The sequence below is a fragment of the Spodoptera frugiperda genome, chromosome 1 (assembly GCF_023101765.2).
Source record: "Spodoptera frugiperda isolate SF20-4 chromosome 1, AGI-APGP_CSIRO_Sfru_2.0, whole genome shotgun sequence".
In the NCBI taxonomy this organism is placed as follows: domain Eukaryota; kingdom Metazoa; phylum Arthropoda; class Insecta; order Lepidoptera; family Noctuidae; genus Spodoptera; species Spodoptera frugiperda.
The window spans coordinates 5,472,763-5,500,300 of NC_064212.1; the positions used below are offsets into that span (position 1 = coordinate 5,472,763).

At 36.0% G+C, this 27,538-nt stretch overlaps 1 protein-coding gene across 3 annotated transcripts in view; it reads left to right on the forward strand.

Moving 5' to 3' along the window:
- LOC118273519 (long-chain fatty acid transport protein 4) overlaps positions 1-27,538 on the forward strand; it is a 47,181-nt gene that overhangs the window by 12,129 nt on the left and 7,514 nt on the right. Inside the window, exons 2-4 of one of the 3 annotated variants that reach the window (XM_035590527.2) lie at positions 17,812-17,960; positions 23,041-23,288; positions 23,602-23,752. In XM_035590527.2, coding sequence (XP_035446420.2) covers positions 17,892-17,960; positions 23,041-23,288; positions 23,602-23,752 — 468 coding nt within the window. In that variant the 5' untranslated portion in view covers positions 17,812-17,891. Of the gene's footprint in view, positions 1-17,811; positions 17,961-18,839; positions 18,999-22,870; positions 22,941-23,040; positions 23,289-23,601; positions 23,753-27,538 lie in introns of those variants that run through there. The other 2 variants (XM_035590529.2, XM_035590528.2) reach the window with 2 other exon arrangements.

The window sequence follows — 27,538 nt, forward strand, 5'->3', positions numbered from 1 at the left end:
TGGATAAGACAAAGTATGAAGAACAATCACACCCAATGTCATCTAGATGCACCTAATAAAAGTATTTGCATGATTCCCTTATCGAAACTCGATTAATGAGCTAATCTCTTCATTATCTCTCTCTCTCTTTCTCTCATAGTATCAGAAACAGTGATACTGCAAAAAATAGTATACACACCGCTTACAGCAACGTAATACTACGTATAATAAGATAACTGATATCTAAGGATTAAAGGATAATTAGCAAGCTAATAGGTATATTTTTATTTTTACTGATACTCACCGCAAATAGAATTAGTTCCGGGATCATTTTCTGACAATAATGATGTAGAAAACATAGTGCTATGAGCGAAATGCAATTTAGTGCTTAATCTACTTGTAGAGTAGAAAACTAAACTATAGGGTCTGGCAGTATAGTCGACCACATTGGAGACTCGGTTGCCAACAGAAGAAAAAAATTCAATCAAAAATTGGAGGCGTAAAAAGAACATTAAAGGCCTATTTTAAAAAGTTATTACTAGTTATGATAGAATGAAAGAAAAACAGTAAGTTATATTAATAAGTAATTGAATCTAAGTATTACCATTTCCATAATTTCTATATAGGTACCTATCGAAAAAGTTGATTTATTGAAACCACTTAGGTAGTCAAAAATCGTACTCAAACAATCAAACAGTTAATCTAGATGAAAAAATATGGTACCAATCTGTAGTTTGCCGTAAAATGCACGCAACTAGCAACAAGCCTTATAAAGATGCGACATTCTTGACCCTGGTAAGTTTTAAGGTCATATAACAGTAGCTCTGTGTCAAATATTGACATTCATTTCGATATCGATTACTGATCAAACATAAAAAAGTTAAAATTTGACAAGAAGAAAGATTTACACATACTCTATATAAAAAATATAACATGTTGAAGATTTTTACTCCCAAAATTGACATACCGTACCTATGTACGTATCTCCGGCAACGTTAGTCATCCCATTATTCGACCATTCTCCAGTTTAACGTTTCTGTTTACCATTATTATATTTGGACATACTAAAGTATAAAAAATCAAAGAAGCAATTTTAGTCAGGCATGTAACAATTACTCGTACCTAGATTTCTGAATAACGTGTTTAAATAAATTAAAAAAGGTCACGGTAATTAGAAAAAAGAAACGTATAATTTTTCTATTAGGATAGAGTAACATAACTGCTTAAAATAAACTAAAAATGAATCTATTTAGGGACTAATACTACCATATCTTTTGTTCAAAATAGGTTCAAAACTAATTGAAATCAATATTAACGTCGGGATAAATTATTTCATAACACCACCTAGGTACATTGACACAATCATTTCCTACAATCGTTTGATAACGCTCTTACATTACATTATACATACGTGCGCTTGCGCAGGCTATCGTAATGATAATTAATTGTAGATAGGTACGTAATTCACCTACGTTCAAGATCATTGTATGCAACGTAGTTTATGATTTACATGCATACTAAATTAGTAGGTTTGGTAAACAAGCACGGTGAAGACTTTGAAGGTCAGTCCTCGTAATAAGGTGTTTATGATGCACGTACTATATGTAGGGCCTAATGTATTGTATGCAACTGTTATGTGCATAGAAACAATCACTGAGTTATCTAAATACCGTAGTCATTTAGGTAAATTAATTATTATGTTTTTCGGCTTACTCACGTAATTATTTGACAAGGAACTCGACTAGTTTCAAGTCATGCTAGAGGCTCGTATTCATGAGCAGCATTCCGTGACTTAACGAAGTGATATTTATGTCCAGCTGAGCTAGTCTGCCGCAACTGTGGACTGCCTAGCGGGTTTACCGGGGCTCCGGTTCGAAAAGCAGGAGTAGGAAAGGGGTGGTTTTTAATCAGTAAGAGTCTGATACTCCCTCTCGTCGTCGACCAAAGCAAGAGAAGTCATTGGATGATTTTCCCCCAAATATTTATTTTGTAATTGACAATTCGAAGTGAGCTCCATCGTTGCCGGCCAAGTCATTGATTGTGAGAATAATCTCGACCAATGACGAGCGAGAATGCGATCGAGCTCACTTCGAATGTTTCAAATTGACAATTACAGAATAGCCTAGCAGTATTTGGAAATAGATCTTGATCTATTTAGAAACAATGAGGTCTATTTTTGAATGTACCTTTTTCTTCAGTTAGTGAAACCTTGATTGACCTTTTAGGCTTAGGATAGCAAAGTGTCAGGTTCGTCACTGATGAACGGCGGTAGATTACAAAGATTTATAACCAAACTAGTTACCTTTTTAGGTTTACATTTAAATACCAAAAACGTCTTGACCCCAACCTAGTTAAAATTTCTAAGAAAAATAATAAATTGAATTAAGTTGCATTATCGTTTCCGTAAGTATTTAAATATATTTTATTTCTTCATTTAAATTGCAATATAAATAAATTAATTTATAATTATGACGTCAACTATCTAACAAGAAGTTTAAATATCTTGCAACTATTGCTAAAATTAATTTAAATATTTCTGCTGACTCCGTTTGCGTCAATTGTGTGTGGGAGAGCCATGCTTCGGCACGAATGGGTCGGCTCGACCGGAGTAACACCACGGCCTCACAGAAAACCGACGTGAAACAACGCTAGTGATTTGTTTCCTCGTGTGAGTGGAGTTACCGGAGGCTCAATTACTCCCTTTCTCAACCCCAGATTCAGCCAACAACCCTTAAAAGGCCAGCAACGCACTTACACGTACATTTTTTATTGTAAAAAAATATAGTAAGTATCGGTTACTACCGCCTATTGCTGTGCTTAAAATCATCTGTTCATGTAAATAAACACAAACAAACTGATTTAGATATCCTATTTTAGATAACTTAGCTCAGATTTAATTTGAATTTGAAACAAAAACTAAAGTTTTTATTTATTTAACGCAAATAAATGAGCAAAAAGTAAGTAATGCATGCGCAATAGGTTTTAAAATAAAATAAGATTAATATTTAGCTAAAGATGATACTAAATCATGTTTCAATCGAATTGTGTGTGTGTGTGTGTGTCTACTCGATACTTTTTGTGCACATTTGTTAGACGATTTTTTTACCTTTATTAATATTAGATAAAATTAATATTGATATACTTGACAAGGTTGAATAATAATATAATATAAACTGCAATTTTAAATCATAAGGTAAATGGTTTAAAATTGCAGCATACCATATCTTAACTTAAAAAACGATATTTATTAAAAATTCTTAGCTAATATACGGTCATGCCATATTTGTTCAAATACTATAATTTTTTGGTGTTACTAAATATCGTTGCAACACCATAGTCTGTTGGCTGAGCACCGGCATCGTAGGCCCCTTCGCTGCGCGTGTCGCAACCACGTTACCCAAATATTGTTTGTTCTTACGCAAATTACGCATCCATGGTTGTTTTTAAATCGAAAACTAATTGCTTCATGAGCCTTCTGAGCCATGTGGTAGATTAAAAGGTTCTTCGTTAGCCTTTCTCTTGCCGCTGGTGTTGTACGATCTGGTGTTTTGTATACTACATTTGAAAGAGACCGGGCACCTAATGCCCCCCTTTTAATGTGCCCAATCCCCAAATTCCAACATATCATAAATTCTAACAATTAAGGGGTAGGTCCCCAAAAGACCATCAACGCAATCTTACAAGTGATCTTACATTGATAATAATTAATCTTACAAGTTTCTGTCTCCATGTCTGGCAGCTACGACTGCTTACGATAAGGTGATCCGTCTGGCTTATACGGCTTATAAGAAAAAGTTGTTGAATGATTAAGTTATGATTCATTATTTTTTTAAGCAAATAAATGTATGGTGTATACTGCGTTTACACTTATATTTGCTAACCTTCAGGTGGGAGGTAGACAGGTCTTTAAATAATGAAAATAAATTTGCAAACAGCCTACTCATATCTCTTTAATTTAAAATAAATAATATTTCTGCATACTTGTTTGTGCATGTGTCAAACAATAAAGGTAGTGTACAGTCAGCCGAGTTATTTGCATTCAGTACTCAAAGTACCTACCCACAGGTACGGTATTAAACCGTTGGCATAGGATAAGTTTGAGGCTTTGTTTAAAAGTATACAAGTCAGTCAGCTTTAGCCCGCATCCCCGTTGGATCCTAAGTCACCTAAGTCAACTCATACCCTGTCTGTGTACCACATCAAAATCTGTTCAGTATTTTCAGCGTAATTGAACAGCGTGACGGGTTTGTCCGTCAATCCAACCAAACAAACTTTGACATCTATAATATTAGTGTGATAACAGCATTAATTGTTATTTTTGTACTGAATCAGTCTTTATTTTATTACCTACAAATGAGTGCATATTGAATAATCTGACTGTACCAAGTACTACTGGGCCAAGGGCATTGAAAAACAGAAACATAAAGACCGGTAACCAAAATAAGGTACGAAATAAAAACATATCTTTAGATATAAGTATGTTACATATGTAAATAAATAAGGTAATAACATAAATATAAGTTCTTTTGCGACCAATAACGAATGTCGAAAATATTAACACTGAACTAAGTACGTAGTTAAGTCTTAGTATGTTAAATCTAAAAATAACAACTATTTTTAACTGGTAATAATTAAAGTTTCATGTGCAATTTGAAGGTTTTAGTAGATAGTAGATACGTACCTAGTACTACGTGTTTTTGTGTATTTATTAGTGTCTAGTTATTTTTTGGTTGTATAATACTTATTGCAATAACTATTCAACAAAGTCAACTGATGCAGAACGTAGTAAAATAATTGTATTATTTCTGATATAATTAGCTTATTTCCCCGAAAAATATTCGTTCTAACTTTCAATTCTAGTTTTACGACGATGTGCCAGGAAAGCGTATCGCTCAATTGATATTTAATATCACACATTACATTCGCATTGTTATACCCATAAGGCTTTTTAGACGGTTTTAGGTATTTAATTTGCCTTGTTTGTTTGGGAGGAGGTAACTTCAGTCACACAACTAAAAACACAACACAAGCAGTGTTTCACGTCGGTTTTCGGTGAGGCCGTGGTATTACTCCGGTTGAGCCAGCCCATTCCTGCCGATGCATGGCTCTCCCACACTTGAAAATCCTACATAATATCAGTTATATCCGTATTTCGAATTCAGTTATTAAGTATTTTAAGACCTTTCCCAATGATTTTCGTTTCGGCTGGTGGGAGCAACCAGCTTCCAATGGCTCTCTGTGTGTGATATGTAACAAGTTGTCTGTTTCACCAACAATGCAGTTAAATAATAATTAATTCTGACGCTAATTCTGGTATTTTCCTTATTAATGAAAAGATAATAAAACGAGTATGCGTCTAATCATTTAAGTATTATATTTTGTTTCCGATCTTATCACGAGTATTCTAGAAAAAATCTTAGTGGAGAGATACCACAGTATCAATATCTAATGGATTCGTTCATTAATTTCTAATTAATTGAATAATCCTAATCTATAATCCATTGACAAGTTTTCCTTTTATAAATAATATTAAATATTAATATTAATTTATTGCTACCGTTATCAGCTAAGTTTATCACTGTAACGGTTTAAAGGAAGATGTTTTCCTGACCATCCGAGACATTTTACAAAATTGGATAGTTTCCTCAGTCAAAATAAATTATTTCTACTTTTCAATACAATAAAACATTAAAAATAATCACACTTTCATTCATAGATTTGATGATCTATTTCTTTTTGACTTTTTCTAGCCAATTTACTAGAAATAAGTCTGATATTTGACGTAAAACTCTGATGACGTCATAACACACTATATCATAGAAAATTTGGTTTCTGACATTTCGAAAAAAGTATTTAATTTGACTAGTAGGAAACTAGCCTATTATTATAATGTTTTTGAATTTTGTTTCTAGTTACACCAGGGTTCACCCTCTACTCACTAGATATTAAAGACTCTGAGACATGTGACTTATGGGAATATTAAGTAAAAACAGAGTGACACATACGATATAAGGAGTAAAATCGCATGGCAAATATAGTCAGAACTGAATGATATACGAATACGATCATCGAATGTCAGGTAATTGACTCGAGTGAATGTAGTGTCAATAACTTCGACTGGTACCTATATGGAGCATTATGTATGCTTGCAGTGTCGCGTGAATAGATTTGTTAAACGTTACATAATAATTTATATGTCTTTGCTACACTGTTCGAGTGTTAGTGTGAGTACTACGTTCGATTCTGTAGCCCAGAAAAGTAGGGCTTTTTCATTACATTTTCAAAAAAATGTAATGAGATCTTCAGTTTGTCCTGTTTACGTACTTACTTACATACATACTTATGTATGTTTATCCGCGATTATTTCGTAATTGGCCGAATCGATTTCGATACGGTTTTTAGAAAACTGTTTGTTTAAAGTCGTTAAAGTCCAATAAATGGAGATGGAGGTTAAAGTCATTATTTTTTTTTTGTAGATTATGGATATAAACTAAAAATAGCTTTTCAATTGACAGTCAGGCTAGACAAGTGAGATGTTAATAAGTACAGTCTATATTAAATATTACATAATTAAAATGTTCTCATAGTTTATGACCAGCTCTTAAAGTAGGTACTTTTACATTTATTTTAATGGACTCAGTAAATGTTAATATTAAATTAAATGAATGAAACGATTAAAATAAATTTAACTTTTTCCTGGAAGACATAAATAAGATTTTATGATTCATTAAGCTTTAACAAACATTAAAGAAATGTTTTAATAAGACTTGGAGAAAGTAACTACTTACATAAGTATTATGTGAAGGAAATAATTTTAATTAAAATATCTTTTTTTACGGAACACGTCGGTATACTAGCAGACGTATTACCTGATGGTAAGCAATCGCCACCGCCCATGGACACTTGAAACACCAGAGGCGTTACAAGTGCGTTATCGGCCTTTTGGGGATTAGGAATTTAAGGGTTGTTGGGGAATCGGGGTTTGAGAAGATTGGGAAGAGGGTAATTGGGCCTCCGGTAACCTACTCACACAATGACTCCGGTTGAGCCGGCCCATTCGTGCCGAAGCATGGCTCTCCCACACAAATCTCCCAATCTTAATGAATCACACCTCGTAAAGCTTTCCTGCTGTGCAATCTTGCAGCCCTTCCTTCAAACCTAAGAGAACAAGCGAATTCCTTTTTAATATAATGACAAAAGGATAGTTCAAAAGCCTTAACCATGACACATAAATAGCTATCGGCTGTCACAAAGAGCTGGGGTAATACCTGGCAATAGTAAACACATGAAGCTATACACATCCAGTATAAACTGACCGTTGGAAGTACGGAACGAACAAACAAAGCGAGACCATGGTAAACTGGTGTATATAAACATGACACGAATATCAATAGACCTCTGGTTAACGCTTGTGACTAATCTCCGTTTTGCAACTGTCCTTAGCAAAAGTTTCTTAAAGGTCAGTAACATTGACATCTCTGTGTTACCATAAGTATATCACGATTTGACAAAAATGCTATCTAAATACACATATATAACTCAAAGATGACTGACTGACATAGTGATCTACTACGCACAGCCCAAACCACTGGACGGATCGGTTTGAAATATGGCATGCAGGATTTTAAACAATTCTACCCCCAAGGGGATAAAATAGGGGATGAAAATTCGTATGAAACTTTGTCATTTTTAAACCGATCGGTTTGATATGCATGGATGCATAAAGCTACTATGATGTAGGCATCCCCTTAGAAATTCTAAATCAATATTTATACGTATTTCTTACCTGCATACCAAATGACGTGGTTGAGTGTACTTTAATTCTTTAGTAAATATGTTAAAGATATATTTTTTATTTTTTTCCGGTATAGGTAATCTTGCTTGATGGGTACTTACTTACTTAGTGCTCTTATAAATGTTTGAGACCAATAATATTTACAGTAGAAGTGTTCTGTGTATTTGAATTACGAATTGAACTTGAAGTACTTAATTAAACTGCACTCAAGTATAATGTACAAGCAATTAAACCTTTTTTATAATATATATATATATATATATGCAACGTGACATTGCATAAATCCGTGCCTTTTATTCCCGAAATTGTAGGCATAGGTGCACATTACGACACGTAATGCCGTTATACAATGTACACTCATTTTTCACCATTAATGTTATAAGTCCAATGTAATAGGGGGTGAGTCTATTGCCATAATTCCAGACTGAGAAATTTTCGAAAAACCGAAAAAAGCCCAGTAATCATTTGCCCGACCCGGGAATCGAACCCGAGACCCCTTGTCTGGCAGTCGCATTTGCGACCACTCGACCTACTAGGCAGTCTAAACGTATTTTGTTTAGTAACGTATTTATATTTATAGATTTTAGTATTCAACTTAAACCTAAGAAAAAGCTTGCTCAAGCATTTCGTATCTACATACAAGTTTCCCACGGTATACAAATATTTGATTCGACCAATCATAGAGTTCACACATTCGTGAATAATCGCTAGACATAATACAAGCAATCTTCTATAACAAATTCACGTACAAAAGTCAATTATGAATTTGCGAAACCCGTCGTGGAATAAATCGACTTTCTTCATACTATGAACAAAGAAGTGTTGGACATTAAATCGCAATGCAAGTCTTAATCTACATAATTACGAAAGTCTAAAGCTTTCACTCGTGAGCTTATGATACTGCACTTTCTCATGACTATATTGAATAACAGATTACATACTGCAGTCAAAATATTGACTAGAAGATTAGCTTGAAGCAAGCTAATAGACAAATAGTTGCATGACTTGAATTGTTGGCCTGCCAAGAGAAATTGTTAAACTATGTCTAATTTTAGAATTTTCAGCGTGCGTGATGCGTGCTTGGTGTTTTGATATAAAAGTTAGGTGTAGATAATTAAAACAACTTTCTTTTCAAAGACGAACGACTTCTCTATTCAAAACCAACAAACCATAGATACAGAGATCTAGAACAAAGACAATTGACCATAGACAAAAAACTATTTTGTTACTTTAATCGTACTTAAGACTAATATAAGGAAAAACAAAGATTTTTTTTTAAATTTTAGTTTTAACTTAGATTTTATTCCTTTTTAGGTATTTTTAAGTTGTAAATAATGTAAAAAAAGAATACTTAAAGTTAGGTAGATTATTCAGTTTATGGAAAAAGAGTAGGTAATAAAAAATACCAAATCGTCATTTCTGTCGCGCAGTTCAGTAAAAGCAAATATTTTTAATCTGTATCGGAAGAACTTATTTACAATACTGCCTTCGACTTATAATTTACAAGAATAACATCTAGTGTACCTACTTTAAAGTTGAAACTTATTTGACACCGAAATATATTTGGTTTCAGTTAATATTTGCCTCTTCGAAAAATAACAAAATGCCAAGGTGTTATGTTTTACGATGTTATTTCATACAACAGTCTACCCATACTATTTTATTATGTAACTTACGATCCTAGGTACCTTAATCAAATTCAAAATATCCGCATACCATTGCAAGAATCTATGTTATCACAGTACCGGAAAGTCAACATTGATCTTATGTACAAATAACGTGAGTATTTATATTAAGTGATGTCTTAACTAACGCAAGGCTAATTAATTACCTATTTTTATTTACTAAGCGCATACGTCTAGACGAAGGAAGGTATTTTAATTAGTTGCTGTGAAATATAAGATACAACTGACAGATTAGGGTCAATAACATTGAAAAATGGCGGGACAATAACGTTAGCGAACAAATATAAACAAAGATGGCATCGCATTCTTTTTTTAAAAGCTGAAGTGTCAATGTTTGTAAGATTGATTCATGGTTGTCTTGATTGAAGTAATAAGCAATGTTTTTTTTTATTCTTTGGTTTTTGATTGTTGTTTTTGAGTACTATTAATTTTGCTACTTTTTTACGAGAGTTTGAAATGTTCTGATTTTGATAAGTAAATAATAATAATATGATAAGTTCTGATTCAGCTTATTTCCTTACAAAATGTTCTAAATTTTCTCACCAGATTGCGCTAACGTTACGTCGTGTTTATATACTTACCTACATTAAACACCTATTACTTAATCATTGTTTACTAAATAAGTTAAGTAGCCATGTGGTTATTAGCGTATCTAAATATTTTTTTTTTTTTTTTTTTTACATTTAATGGGTCGACGTTTGACCGCTATCTCACCTGATGGTAAGTGATGATGCGGCCTACGGTGGAGAAATAAATATAAACTCATTTGTTTGATTTGTGTGTTAGTGCTAACAAGAAAATTATCCTCATAAACAATGCAAAATACCTAACATTATATATATACAAAATAAATAGTTTTAAATACTTGTAATACCTAGGTACATAAAAATGTACCTAGGTATTACGGGAAAATCAGCGGAATTCCACCCACTGCCTAATACATGGGTACTTATTTTTATGAATTAAGTAAGTAGGCAACGACAATCATAAAATTGTTAGAAACTCCTTTCTATTATTTTTACACAAAACAATTATTATGTCTAAGTATTTGTTTAGCAGATAAATGTAATTTGCACATGTAGAACAAGTACTACCTGCCTTGTAGTCGGTTGTTACTTAACTGCAGTAATAGTAAACATTCAATATTTACCCAATTAGTTTGTCACGAGTTATACACAAAGATTGTTGTAGTAATTTTCACTTGTGTAGAAACTAGAATTTTCGTCGATTGTACTTTGATGTATTGAGAATAAAAGAAATTAAAACATATTTTTTGGTTTTCAATTCATATTGTGTGCTGTCGTATTAATTATTTTTTATAAACATAAAAAAGGACACACGTATTATTTTTTTCTTATACGAATAATAATTCTACGTCTACTTTTTTTTTTGATGGGGAAAAATTATCCAGTTACTTCTCCAGCTGTGGGCGAGGCGAGAGGCCATATCAGGCTCTTACTGACTAAACACCACCTCGTAAAACCCTACACCTACTCCTGCTTTTCCAGCTATTCTACGTCCACAAGATCACAAAAGGTAGAAACCAAACATAAGAAGGACGAGAAAAGTAAAGACTTATCTTTCTGTTTTTGAGCCTAGATTGTTAGACCAAATCATTTTCCAAGAACATTTTAACGTCTGTGTATCTTGTGGTTCGATCTAAAACATTACCATTGACTTCAAAATCCTAACTTAAGTAATATTTAATGTCGTTTCCGTTCAGTTTTCCTTGAACCAAATGTACGTAAAGCGGAACTTATACAAAAACTAAGATACTTACATTTTCTAAGTACCCGGCTACAGATCAAGCTATACATAACCAGTTTATCATGGCCTCGCTTTGGCTGATCTTTCTTCACATTCCACGGTCAGTTTATACTGGTTTTGCATAGTACATAATGCTGGTACAATCGGCAAATGTTGTCAATATCCAGTAATGTTTGACATAACCAAATCCAGTTTAGTTCAAACAGTCTAAAGTGTCAACTTATATAAATAATGTAACGTGATTCTTATATATTTGTATTATATGTATGTGAACATGTTACAAAACTTATGTACCTAAATGATTTGACGCTTTCATAATATATGGAGTGTTATGAAATATATAGACAAATATTCATGTATGTGCTAATTATTCGTATCTTGTTAGTACGGATTTTGTTAAAAGATTATTTAGAAACGTACATATTATATTACATAGATTGAATAGGTATTTTATTGTATAACTAGCTAACTAAAACTACATAACGAATATTATTGTTATAACTAGCTTCTGCCAGTGGCTTCGCCTGCGCTCCTGTCTGTGGGATAAAAATTATCCTATCATCAAAGTCAGCTCACGCCCTTTCTGTATTCCAAATTTCATCAAAATCTGTTCAGTAGATTCAGCGTGATTGGCGGACAAACATCTAAACAAACAAACTTTTGCATTAAGTGTACTTAAAATTTTAAGTGTTATAACGTAGTCATACAAAACTATACATATAATAAAGATTTTTAATATTATATTAGAAACTAGAAACGAGTGAGGCTCTTTTTTCTTAAGTCTCCCTTTACACGCAAGAAGTATAAAAAAAACTACTTAATTTTAAGCATTTGTTAGGCTTAGTTCGCGTTAACATGTTTTGTTAAATAATGCAAAATCTCATAAATTACATTACAAAGGTTTCCTTTGTGTAAAACCGAATGTCTACCTACCTAAAGTCTCATCTAACTTTTTGTTAAAATTCATCAAATATTGCCCAACGGTTTATGAGTTAATGTGTGACAAATGAATTGTTATAAAATGAACTATGAATATAATACAGCTATAACCAAAGTCAAAGCATTTATTTCAATTATTCCTGAATTCGATACTTTTGAAACGTCAAATTGATTTTTTTTTATTGTCCGTCAATAAGTCAAATGATACATATAGTAAATTGTACCTTATCGTATAAAAAGATAACATTCAATTTGTTTCGGTTTCGCTTTCTATGCCAACTTACTATTATGTGTTTATCAAAGGTCATTGGCACTCACTTTCATTCGTGAATGAGGTTCGATTCTATGTTCGTACACACCTACTTACTTGTAGCTACTACGTTAACTGTTGATCGTAACGCTTGCCAAAACATTGTAAGTAGTTATTTATGTTAGGTACTATTGATTTTTAGTAATGATTTAACTTTTACTTGTCATTTATTTCAGGCTTTTTTTGAGGGCGAATAATCATCCAATGCCTTCTCTCGCCTTGTGCTACCTAAGTGAGTGGGAGTGTCAGATTCTTACTGACTAAAAACCACCCCGTTCCTACTTCTGCTTTTCGAGCCGGAGCTCCGGTAACTCGCTAGGCAGTCCGTACCTCCGGGTCGGCATCAGCCCTACTGGGCCCCATCTGTGGTGGTCTGATGACTCTTAGAGGCGTACGGAAAGCGACGCGCCGTACGCACCAGTCTGGTTCTGATCGGGAGGCGAACTATCCTTGTCCGCAGACCCATATAACTAAAAAGGACATAACAACTATAACATACCTACTTATTGCTTACTACTTCATAATATTACTATTTATTTACGAAAATAGATATTTACGTATACAGAGAGCATTTAAAGTCTAGAATATTTTGTGTGATTATCCTGTCCGTTTAGGAAAACTAAAGCCTTATAGTCTAAAAAGCATAGTAATTAGTCTACCTCAAGGTTTAGGTATGTCATAGTTATGCCAATTTTTACACGGATTTAACAGACTAAACTCCTACAGTACAGTACAGTACGTTTTCTTTGCTTGCTATAAACCTCACGGATCCCGAGACCTTTCCAACGAATGCAAAACCGTGGAAATCGGGTCGTGCGTTCTGGAGTTAGAGCGTCAGGAAGGAAAACCCGACTTATTTTTATATTATGTAGTACTTTTAATAATCTAGATATTACTAGCAGAACCCTCGAACTTTGTTTCGCCTTGAAAGGTTTTCTGTGCATTAAGTACTTATTTATACTTTTTTTTCTTACATAAGAACCTTCTCTTAACAATCTAAATCGGTTCAGTTGTTCTTGACATTTGCGATTTATTTATTTTTTTGTATAGATTTACTATACCGGAAAACAATAAAATGTAGCAGAACAGAGTACGGCTGGCCTCCTCTTACTTACAAAAAACAAGTTATAACAAAATCAGTTAATATTATTTTACAATAACTCTAGAAGTTAGAATATTCAATCAAAAATAGACAGATATTTTTTGCAGATTAAAAACTATAATCCTACATAGATTAAAAAAAAATATTTAATCTTCAAATTAATGGGCATAGACATCAAATTCCACCTTACACGTGTTTTTCTAATTACACACAGAATTTTAGGCCTTAAAAAGGCTTTATGTTAATTAATGTTTTTAGCTTTTTTTATTTTTATTGACGTTTTTATAATTCTGTTTGAAATAAATATAAAACCAGTTGTTCTAACAATGCTTCTTTTTTTAAAAGGCTAACGTGCGCCCTCCTTAAATAATCTTTTGAAGTTGGTTATAAAGTCGTGTCGGTACAATCGACAAAATGACTGGTTCATTAATTTAAGTCCTTGCTGTTAACGATTTGTCAAAAATCCTTAACTCGAGTTGTATAGCCAAGGTCTGCCCAATCATCTGCTTAGAGGAAGTCTTGAGAGGTGACGAGAGTGTGTTGACAATAGTACCTATTTATATCTATTGAATTGATATGAAGAAGGGTTAAAGATGTTTCGATATATTTTTTCCCAACATAGTGTTTTTAGATAATTTGAATTTATCATCATCATCAACAGCCAGAAAACGTCCACTGCTGGACAAAGGCCTCCCCCTAGTCCTCCAGATAATTGGAATTTCTACGATACTTAATTTTTATTACATTTTATAACAAACGCAAAATGTAGAATAAGCCGACCGCCATATCCAAGGGTGTCCATGGGATTTATAGCATAAATTGTCAAAGGTGGGTGTACATTGTACAGTGCCATAATGTGCACATCTGCCTGCCCATAAAACGCGTGACGATATATATGACAGATATGCGTAATCTATACTAATATAATATTATAAAGTACTGAAGAGTTTGTTTGTTTGTTTGTTTGTATGTTCGTTTGTTTGAACGCGCTAAACTCCAGAACTACTGGTCCGATTTGAATAATTCTTTTTGTGTTGGATAGTGCATTTATCGAGGAAGGCTATAGGCTATAAATCATCACGCCATGACCAATAGGAGCCGAGCAGAGCGGGTGAAACCGCGCGGAAGTAGCTAGTAAATAATAAACTAGGCTCTGAAAAATATTTTTGCTAACCAAATTAGACTGTCCTTCAGTTAAATTTACATAGCCTAGCAGTATTTGCAGATTATGAACTAAGTTGTAGGCAAATATTAAGTCATTTATCATGCCTATTCATGTCTGATTAACGCAATACCTGTGAGCTATTTATTTAATTTTATTATATTTAACTTACATGCACGAATAGGTTATGGCCGCTCCTTATTTTTTTAATTCTATGTCGCTTTGGGTAATCACCTGATTAGGTAGGTACCAATTCTTATATTTGTTGAAGGCTGAATCTAAAGCTAATATTTAATCAAAATACCACAAAAAAAGATTGAAATTAGGAAAAAATATATCACGGTTTACTCACGTAAATTAATGGAAAAAAATCTCTATTTGTTTCGAGTCACAGTATTGACTAGGGTGCTCAACGTGGCCGTGTCTGTGCACGCTGCTTATCATGATAAAGAGCCCCTTTGTGACATTTGGGTAGTTCTTCAGAGACAAAATTTTCGATGTCTATTGGAATATTTTTGAAACTAACTAACAAAACGGCATGTAATATTTTTTTTAGTATAGTTTAGCTATAACAGTTACTAGGACAAATAATATTTTTTAAATTATTGCAGTCTAGGTACAAAAAATTTTTTTTAAAGCTTGTTCTTCTGATTCATATGGCGTGTCCGTTTGCCATTTTCCGGTACAAAGTAGTCGATTTCGCTTTTTCCCTTTGATACTTCAATATAAATTATAATTACATCGAAAGGAGATGAGTTGTTCTCTTCAAAAAAAAATATGCATTTGTTATAACTATGTTAGTATGATTATAAATAAATAAAAAAGAAGTGTCCGGCGTATAATACTGATTAATATGGCGTAAGCTGCGAATGCCCATACTTGGTCGGGTATTAATCATGAGAGTCTGGCTTCCTGTGTGGAGGGAAACCAGGCGTGCAACGGACAAGCTAGGAGGCGGACGTGCGGCTGGTTGGCTTAGATCCAGGTGTTACTAAGGTAAACATCTGATTCATCTGTGTTTGGTTTACATGGCATCCTGATTACAATGCCTATTTTATAAAATTTACTTTACAGTTTTAAAACTTCAATCTATGTTTCGTGTGAAGCTTTTTGGTTATACATTCGTGTAGAAAAATGACAAGAATTAAGTCTGTATATACGAAAAGTTATGCATGATTGTAAGCAAAATTCTGATTCATTTGTGCCTGATTCGTATGGTCAAACCTGCATATGAATCATAAAATAAATTATTGATTCTTCTGTACATTTTTTTACTAGTCTTATTTTTAAATTAACTTAGCTATAAAGGTTATAGCTATAATTTAAAAACTTTTTTGAGGAATGTGATGAATATGAGTCTGGAATTGCTAATCCGCCCTGAGCAAGCGTGATGAAGAATGCTCGTGACTTCGCGAAAGTACTCGAAAATGGTATGCTAAAAAGAAATTAAAGAACGTGAAATTAAAATAAATACAGAGCTCATTTACATACAATTTTCAATTGTTTAACAGATTCATCTGTAACAATTTCTGATTCATCTGGGCAGAAAATATTCGAACGTCGATATCTCGAAAACTATTTTTAAAAAACGAGTCCCTCATTCGAATATACGTTATTTGGTATACCTATTTTCATATGAACACGTGTTACAGATCTTAAAGTGGAATTAAATTTTGGCCATATGAATCAGTCGAAGAATCGAATTTCGAAGAACTACCCATTTACGTTATTTTTAGTTAATTTAAATAAGCTTTATTTTACTTGTTACTGAAGTCAGGCTACGAGGTCTAAAACGTCTACAGATCGAGTTTTCTGCTTTAAATCTTCTACATTTATTACCATTTAGTATTAAACTAACACTTGTAGAATGAAAGACTTTACCATTCTTAATTATAAATTATAACACATAAAACAGCATCTACGGAAATTGCGAAAAAGTATATTACGAGTATACATAGATTAAAAAATTACGCAGCCATCTTGATTACAGATAAGCAATTATAATAAAAACGTAATGGGCAGCGATGGGCATAATGCTGTATGCGCAAGAGTTTATCTGTAACACAATAGTACCATCACGATGGTAGACAGGCAGGAAAAGTGATAAAACTAACATTACGAGTAATTCAGTAGATAGTAACACACATACTCCGGAACTGCAGTATGGGGTAATATGGACTATTGTTTTGTTTTCGACTGCAAATTATATTGCGAAATGTTTGGGGGGTGGGGGAAGTTATTCCTTCATTGACTTCTTCCGTCTTGGGTGAGGCGAGAGGGAGTGTTGGACTCTTAGTGACTAAAAACTACCCCGTTTCTTCTCCTGCTTTGATCCGGAGTTCCGGTAACCTATTACGTTGTCCACAGCTCCGGATATACTGCAAACTCTTATATTTTTACTTTCAACAAGCTGATTTGCTTGCGTGGATTACAGACTCTGGACGTTGTGACTAAAAAATAATACCAAAAAAAAAAAATATGCTAGTTTTTTCGCAACTTCGTCAGCATAGAATGTGAATTTTAGGACATAACTGTTTTTATTTCTTCTATCTTTCATCTTCTAAAATAAAAGTTGTCTAACAAACAATGTACCTACCTTAACCTCGTGTCCGCTCGCGAGAGTGTGACCGTAGCATTAGAAATCAATTTATACACTATCAGTATCGGTCCTTTCAGTTCGTTGTACTTATATCGAGTTGTGTAGAAATGCATAATAATCAATGTTTGCATTCTTTCTCATTGTTGCTAGAGATGTGAGCGAGTGCAGTCGATTCAGTAACGTGAAAGTGATTTTTAACACTGTTTTTTTTTTGGAATTCTATAATGTGTAGGCCTTTTTGTAATTATTTGGAAAGTTAAAGTTTTTTATTGTGCTATTGTACGTATTGAGCAAGTGGTTAGATGTTTCTAATGTTGTTTTCTTTACAAGTGTCATTTTGCCACCTCATATTGGTTCAGTATTTTCAGAGATTAATGTGTCTAAATAACCCGAAAATCTATCAATTTCCTTTATAATGTTCGTCGTATACACAACTTTAAATAAATGCTTAATTTATATTTGTTTTGTTCCAGATCATTTAACCAAAGAGAGCCACCAAAACATGGGATTGTTAACTATTTAAAAGAATAAAAAGTAAAAAAAGTGAGTAAAAATGTCCAACATGGAAATGAGTGTCGACAGTAATATGAACAAGACTGATATCAGCCAACATAAGTTTGAGGTAAGGCATACATACATATACTAGTTCCTATAGATAGGTCATTTTACGTAGGAGTGCCATGCTGCACAAATGGCTCGGCTCGACTAGAGTGATACCGCAAACCGGCAGCGGCGTGAACTAACGCTTGCGTTATGTTTCGCTGTGTGAGTGCGGTCACCGGAGACCCATTTCCCCTATCCACAATCCTCATATCTTTGAAAGACTGACAACGTACTTGCAACCCCTCTAGTATTGCGAGTGTATATTGCTTTCCATCAGCAGGTGATCCGTTTGCACGTGTAGGTACCGTTCAATTCCATAAAAACTGTGTGATTGAGGTCACCGGAGACCCATTTCCCCTATCCACCTCAAATCTCCGAAAGACTGACAATGCACTTGTAACCCCTCTGATATTACGGGTGTATATTATTTCCATTAGCACGTGTTCCGGTTGTATATGTACCATCCCATTCCATAAAAAACTAGGCTCATGCATCTTATATATTTTCCCTGTACCTTTAATATGCACCTTGATACATCCACATCTGCACACACCTTTATCTTTTCAACTAATTGGAAACAATTAAGCCAGAATAAAAAAAACACAATTTGATAGATCCGATTATACCAATCAAATTGGTTTATACATCTCAGAAATAAATTAACACTCATCAACTAGAAAACCAGTTGAAAAAATTGTAGTTTGTATCGAATTGTGAACCGGAAAACTCGTGTGGTATTTAAAATTTTAAAGATTTTTGTAGTTTTGTTGTGAAATACATATAATTTTGATAAAATTAAATGGCTGTGTGGTGTGTAGTTTAGAATAAAACTCAAAAACGGCTAAACCGATTCGGATAAATTTCCTTATTTCAATATTTCCAAGAAAATAATTGCTAATACTGGAAAATAATCAAATGTAGCTTGTCGATTCACATGTGGCCACGTTGTGGGTATACATTGTATAGCGGCATTACGTGCCATAACGTGCACCTCTGCCTACCCCTAACAGGATAAAAGGCGTGACGTTTAGTTTGTCGATTCAATTGTAAAGGAAAGGTAGGTTTGATTATTATCAGTATCTGGTTTTTATTATCTATATTTATTATGTAAATTGAAAAAACAATAATGATTTATTCATCAATTAACTATCGATTTGACCTATGCATGTATATTATTATGTTTACATAATATTATGTATTCAATTTGTAATTATTGTTTTAAAATACTTAATATTATAATTGAATTATTTCTTGTAACTACTAGATACAAGCATTTTAATAAGCAGTATAATATGCCATCTATTTCTTGTCACATAACCCTTTTTTTAAGGGGGGAAAATCATCTATTGACTTCTTTCACCATGTGCGAGGTGTGAGGGAGTGTCTGACTCTTACTGACTAATAACCACCCCGTTCCTTCCTTCCGGGGCTCCGGCTTGCAAAGCTCCTGCTTTTCCGGTAAACTCGCTAGGTAGTCAGTAGCTCCGGATTAGTGATCAGCCCTACTGGACCCCATCTGTAGTGGTCTGATCGTTCTTTGAAGCGCTCGCGTGACATAACCCTGGAAAACTTGTTACGCCTTGATGATTACTGCGTTAAAAATATGTTAGACCTGAATCCGTCCAAGTGCTCTGTTTAACTTTCACCAAAGAAAAACACTATCCTCTCACTACACCTTGAAGGGTCAGAAGAAATACAATGCGGGGTGATATTTGATAGTAAGTTGTTATTTGATGAACACATACCTAACTCGGGGTGACATTCATAGCAATAATAAACAAGTCAATGAATGTGAAAAAAATATAAGTTTAAGGAAAAAATAATAACTAAAATCCTACATGACACATGTCATGAAACAAGTATGCACTTTAGACTGATATTTAATTCCTTAGAAAGTTACAAAAAAGATTTAGTATGTATTTATGCTGAGCTTAGGTGAATACATATAAGTGACTATTTAAAACGTTTAATTTCTTGTCATTACGAGAAATGCCAATTTTTGTATTGAAGATAATCAAATATCCAGTTCAAAAATTTGATGGTCGCAATAGTGACACGACTTATATAGTCGTCTGCCAGTAGCAAAAAATGCAGAATAGTTACAATGGGCAAAAACTAATGCTAGTAAAACATGCAAAAGTGACAAAAAACCTTGCACACAGTGAATAGTACTAGGTACTTACTTAAACACCATGTCTGTTAACATGCTTAACAATTTGATTTAACTAGTAGTTTGATGGTCGAAAACTTTATAGTGACTGCTGACTATAAGCTAGAATTTTGGGTTCGAATTCACTCTTCGATTTTATGACTCTAAGCTCGTACTATTTCGTAAATAAAACTACACAAGTAACAAAAATAGTTTTATTAGGAAGTTGTACAATAACTTTTACCAATGTACAAATATGTATTAGTAACCCGTCTAGTTCCCATAATAACCATTTAATCTAATTAAACACTGTTTTGTTCATTTTAAATTAATATTGCACCTCCAACCTCCATAGTGGCTATTGTTTCAAGATTTGTATGAGACTTTTTATAGATGGCAGTGCAGGTGTATTCCATTCACCTTATCAGACTTTCATCTCTTTAATTAATTTTATTGCCTTTTGTATCGGCTTGTTGAATGAAGAAAGCACTTTGATGATTTCTATCTGAAACTGTAGTCTAGATGTCTTTCTAAAGAATCAGATATGGGTATCTCTTAATCGAGATTTCGCTGGTAGTACCTAAGCAACGCTCAACATAAATGTGGTCTCAGATATGTTTTCTTACTTTAAAAGATAAATAAAAACCCGACTAAAAAAATGTAACACAACAAGTTCGTTTCAGAAGCGTAGAAAGTAATTTAATTAAATTAACTTTAACAGTATAATAGGTCCCGATTGTTAAAGTTGTTAGCAGTAGTTGCACTTGCGACCACTCGACCAACGAGGCAGACGAATTTCATTAAAATAATGTTAATCAATAACGAGTCACTATCATCATCATCATCATATCAGCCATAAGACGTCTACTACTGAACATAGCCCCAATGACTTCCAGATAGGCCGGTTGGAAGCGACTTGCATCCAGCAGCTCCCTGCGACCTTAATCAGGTCGTCTGTCCAGTCTAATTAAATCTTAATAATGAACGTCCTACGCTGTGCTTGCCAGTACGCGGTCTCCACTCGAGAACCTTTCTGCCCCAGCAATCGTCGGTTCTCCGTGCTATATGCCCTGCCCACTGCCACTTTAGCTTGCTTATCCGCTGCGCTATGTCGGTGACTTTTGTTCTTTTGTGGATATAAAAATAACAAGTAATTATTAATATTAAATATTTATTAATTAGTAACGATTCACACCCAGGCTAGTGTCATGGACAATCTAGTATTAACCTAGCATACCTAGGTACATTATAATACATAATAAATTATATACGTATAATTACATTATGTACGTATATTTTCCTAGATGCTAACGACAGTGTGCAAGTAGACTTAGCTTTGAAAAGGTGGGAATTTTGTGTTGATTTCTCTATATTATTATGTGTTGTGGGTAAACGGTGACTTTAAAAAGGTTATTCCTCTTTCAAAATACCTAATAATTATGTGCACAAAAGGCAATAGACTAAACGTAAAATCTTACAGGCGGTGAGGTCATGAAACTTTTAGGAATTAAAAAAGAAAATTACGTTGTCCGTTGCCAATTAACGTAAACTGTGAGTCAACGCGTATGATTTCTTTTTCTTTTTTTGTTAAGTTAACTCGTATCTATGACTTCTTTTTTTTGAATTTCTTATAGTGCTAAAACAAAAGTGTGTTCGTTGTGTGAGTAAGGTCCGTTCTCCATTTTTTATTGCGATGAAATTCCTTATTGACAGGAACTTAATGGGGACTAACGGAAAAGTGCCGGACTAGCGCACTGCTTAACGGCTAAAACGCATCGTGGTGTTTTGCTTGTGGTCATGGGCGGCGGCGAATGCTTACCATCAGGTGCTTCATCTGGTCGTTTACCAGTTTATAACATAAAAATATGACCTAAACCAGTAAAGCAAAGTTCTAAGTTTATGTTATAAAACTTTGTAACGTGATTTGTAACTTGTTAGCATAGTTCGAGACTTTTATGCAAATATTTTTGTGCGACAAACATCACTAGTAACATAAATACATGCGTCAATATTTGGCGGTAATTTTTTTTCTCGTATTGTTTGTATGTCAAACGGCAAACATTTTTTGTTCACGCAATGTTTCTATTAGTGTCAGTAAAGTTTGTCACGGTAATGCTTTATAGTTTTTACTTACGTTTGTTTGGTAAACTTTTCAAATAAATCTGATTTATGTGGTAATGTTGTGTATTTTCTAGAATTTTCTTATTATTTAAGAATTTGGCCTACAATATCGGGATTATCTTATGTCGTGGGTGCGTTTACTAACATACAAGCTCATGACACCCAAACCCGAACAGCAATTGATGGGTCACACAAAGAGTTGCTCCGTGATTAAATCGTACCCGCTACGCGTTGCACGGCAGCCAGTTGCCCAGCCACCACGCCAACCGTGTAGTAAACAATGGACGCTTATGATACACGTTATCGTTCATTTAATTTCAAAGTTCAAAAGTATATGGAATTAATAATTTAAATATACTGTTATTCTTGTATAGGCATATTATATGTATAACACATCATTGTATTGTAGTTACAAACAGAAGAAACAATATTTTACTTTGAGAATTAATTTTCAACTCGGTTGATACAGACATAAACTATTTTTAATGTCTATTACAAATTAGCATTAAAACATATATTAATCAATAGATCTATAAATAATCAAAACACATCTTGTTACCATAAAGATAGAAAAGAAATACACATATAAAAAAATCTTGCAAAGTCCATTCGAATAATCCGCAGATAACTTCACAATCTTATCTTTATAAGCATTGCGAGTACACGGACAGACATAAAATTGTTTATCCGATAAATTATCGAGTCTGTATCGAACGTTCAAGTGAATAGGTCCTGTTCAATTTTATTTTTCACTAACAATACATTCGATTTTAGTGTAGCACGGATTTTCAAGTAACGCCTGATTCTATTCCATTTTCTTTATTTCCAGTTAAAAAACGGCAACGCTGACGTAGAAAAGGGGACAGTAGTGAAGGCTGGGTCTAAAATCCCTTGGACGAAGGCGATTATAGCCATGTTAGCGCTCGGTGTGTTGGCCGCCGCCTGCGCAGTAGCCTGGGTGTTCCAGGATTGGCAGGCCAGTCTGCTAGTCCTCGCCATCCTGACTATTGTCTACTGCATAGCCTTCTACTGGAGGTGGATCTACGTCGCCATCAGAACTGCGCCCAGGGATTTCTCGTAAGTTGTTTTACCTATTTATTTTTGTCATGAAAATTATTTATTACGTTGGCATATGGAATTTAATAGTTGGCATGATTCGTTAATAAGTAGACTACCTAAATACAAAAAGGTGCTTACTGTCCACATTTTAATGTGCTTGTTTCTGAGCGCTTATAAAACCTATTTACACCTTTTTACTAATAATATATCACTGGAAAGGGCAGTTTTTGTGTCACAGTGCACAATCACATTACGGCATCTTCTTTTTGTAATTGCTTCATGATACTAAGTATCTTTACTTACTACAATAAAATACGTGTTCATCTTCCAGTGCCCTCTACTGCTACATCAAAATCCTGAGGCTGACGAAGAACTTCACGAAGAAGAGCTGGTCCATGCCTGACATCTTCCATCAGCAGGTCCTCAAACATCCTAACAAAGCATGCTTCCTATTTGAGGATGAAACATGGACGTTCCAGCAGGTAAATACCAATATTTTTTTAAAGGAAACGTTGCCCCACACTTGGATTTTCTCCTGTGTCGTGGGTGCGTTTACAAACATACAACTTCACAATGCGCATGACACACAGACACCTTTATCTAGTTACTTATTATTATACTTAAATGGGAAAATTTGTAAGTCAATTTGCGTGTACCTATGTTCGTTACTGTTACTTAGGGGGGGAGCTAGGGTAAGGTTTGGTGGGAATCGCTGTTAGTGAGATCAGCATTGCCTATAAAATGCCAAGATGCCTTCTGCTGTACTCGTGGCGGAGTACCGTAACAAGCAGAGCCCTAGCCAGTCCGCGTCATCCACGTCCTCGCCGTCCTCCCTGGGACCTGCTGCAACCGCGCCGCCGCGCGACCGCCACCTCGAGTTGCAGCTGAGCTAACGGATGCAGGGCGCAAGGCGAGTATTCTGCGCCTTAAAACAGAATCAACTCACTAGGGAGGAAACCCGACACAAAACTGAGCATATCCGCAGGCTCTGAAGCGGCAGCCCCGCTAGCGGATTAAGGCACAGTGGGCTAATCACCTGCTTGCCCGACAATCATCGATTAAAGAAACTGACACAGAGATAAACCGGACCGATCACTTACCAACGACTTTTGGCATGAAAAAACGGACACGAATTGCTTTTTGGAATGTGCGAACGCTTGTCGATGACAGCAGACTAGCCCAGGCAGAAGCAGTGATGCTTAGATACAATCTGCAGATACTCGGACTGAGTGAAGTTAGAAGAAATGGTTTCGGGGACCTGAGAACATCCGGGGGTTTGACCTTGCTGTATTCAGGTAAAGAGAGTGAGGAAGAGGTGCGTGAACATGGAGTAGGGTTCCTACTTTCAAATACAGCTAGGAAAAGCCTTTTGGATTGGAAACCGATCTCGGACCGGATCATATACGCTCGATTTAACTCAAACGTCCGCAAAATTTCAGTTATCCAGTGCTATGCCCCAACTAATGCAGCAACAGAGGATACCAAGGATGACTTCTACAATGCTCTGAATGCTACCATTAAGAAAATAAAGAAACAAGACATTGTCGTCGTCATGGGGGACCTAAACGCTAAGGTTGGCAGCGACAACACTAACCGCACGAGGCATATGGGTACACACGGACTTGGGGTGTGTAATGAGAATGGTGAGCGATTTGTCGAGTTTTGCCAGAACCATGATCTGACCATCGGAGGGACATTATTTATTCATGGCGACCACCACAAATACACGTGGAATTCACCCGATGGCACCACGAAGAACCAAATCGACCACCTAGCCATCAGCTCCAAATGGCGCTCCTCATTGCTAGATGTCCGCAACCGTAGGGGAGCCGATATTGATAGCGATCACCACCTGGTTGTTGCTGAAGTTCGGCTTAAGGTCGCGGTGGCTCGCGCAGCTGGAGGACCTGGCAGGGTTGGGAAGAGATTTGAGGTGGGCAAATTAAACGATCCAGATACGCGCAAATCATTCCAACTTGAATTGCGCAATCGTTTTGCCACACTCGACACGGCTACTAACACATTGGACGAGGAGTGGAATCGGATCAAAGTGGCCTATACAGAGACCAGCTCCATCGTTTTAGGGCGTAAGAGCACTCACTCAAAGGAGGACTGGATGTCACAACGTACATGGGACCTGATAGAAGACAGACGGAGACTTCACCTGAGACGCCTCGAAGCCCATGATGACGCTGTTCGAGCCGAACTTAACGTGCAATACCGTCAAAAGCGTAAAGAAATCTATCGCAGTACCCGCAAGGATAGGAGGCAGTGGGCTGACGGTATTGCAGATCGTGCTCAACACGCTGCAAACACAGGCAACTTAAAGGAGCTATATAAAGCTACAAAATCCTTGGCGGGTGGCAGTAAGTCCAGGAGAAAAAAGCCGCTGAAAGATAAAGATGGGCAACTCATTGTGACACCAGAGGGGCAGCTGGCACGCTGGCATCAACACTTTGTAGAGGTCTTCCGGTTACCTACGACATCAACACCTGGCGAACTTCATTTTAATTCCCCACCGCCACAGTTGCTCGATATTAATGTGGACCCACCTTCAGCCTTGGAAGTAGCTAAAGCAATCCATTCTCTGAAGACAGGCAAAGCACCAGGACTCGACCTCATCACTGCGGAGATGCTACAAGCAGACTTACCTTCCGCTGTCGATGTTCTGACGCCTCTAATCGAGAAAATTTGGACTTCAGAGGAGCTACCGGATGACTGGAACAAAGGCCTTGTTATCACTGTACCTAAGAAAGGAGACCTTAGTATGTGTGACAACTGGAGAGGCATCACATTGCTCTCGATTCCTGCTAAGGTTTTCTGCAAGATCATCCTGGACAGACTGGCAAGGGCCGTGGACCCTCTCCTCCGCAGGGAACAGGCTGGTTTCCGATCGAGCCGCTCGTGTACGGACCAGATCAACACTCTTCGTATCATACTGGAACAGGCATCAGAATGGCAGAGAGAGATTTACCTCACATTTGTTGACTTCGAAAAAGCCTTTGATACGTTGAAGTGGCCAAGCATCTGGTCTCGTCTACTGGAAATTGGAGTGCCACCGAAGATTGTCCGCCTGTTGGAGAGTATCTACAGAAAGTACTCCTGTAGAGTAACTCACAACGGTCTCATTTCGGAAGACATAACGGTGCACGCAGGTGTCCGCCAAGGCTGCCTTCTGTCACCTCTGCTTTTTTTGGTCGTCCTGGACGGAATTATGCTTCGCATCACAGATAAACGGCGCCGCGGGATAGAATGGGGACTGTCCAACACATTAGAAGACCTGGACTATGCCGACGATCTTTGCCTGCTGAGTCACACCCATGCCGACATGCAAGCTAAGTTGGACGATTTGCGACAGGAGGCAGCAAAAACAGGGCTTAAAATTAATACCCGGAAGACCAAGGAAATAAGATCTGGCGTGAAGAATAATTCACCGTTGCTGATTGGCACAGAGGCAGTGGAGCGCGTCCACAAATTCACATACCTCGGGAGCGTCGTGTCAGAAACTGGAGGAAGTGAGGAGGACATCGCCTCACGGATCGCCAAAGCTCGAGCAACTTTCGCGCAGTTGAGACCGGTCTGGCAGTCCCGAAAACTGACCCGAAGGATCAAGCTTAAGATCTTCGGGTCCAATGTCAAATCGGTACTGCTATACGGGTGCGAGACGTGGAAGGTGACAAAGGACATCTCCCGCCAAATCCAGGTCTTCGTTAACCGATGTTTGCGTCGCATTCTCGGTATTTACTGGCCCGAGACCATCTCCAACTTAGACCTGTTGGAGAAATGCCACGAAAGTCCTATCGATCGCCAAATAAAACGCCGCAAGTGGGGATGGATTGGCCATACTCTCCGAAGAGACCCCGACCACATTCCTAAACAAGCATTAGAGTGGAATCCCCAGGGGAAAAGGAAGCGTGGCCGTCCTCGGCAAACCTGGCGACGTACTGTAGTGGCGGAAGCGGCGGGCATCGGCATGACGTGGAGCGAAGTGAAGCGGGAAGCTCAAGACCGATCGAAATGGAGGACCTCTGTCGACGCCCTCTGCCCCATCTAGGGGTCATAGGACCTTAAGTCAAGTAAGTCATGTTTGTTACTGAATCATGTGAAAACGGCTGAAGGCATCACGATGAAATTTGGAACAGGGATAGATTAATGATCTTGGTCTGGAATACTAGATAGGTTACCTTTTATTCTACTATGTATTACGCAGGTGAAGCCGCTGGCAGCAGCTAGTGCATACTTACATATATTAAAATTGTTTTAAGTAA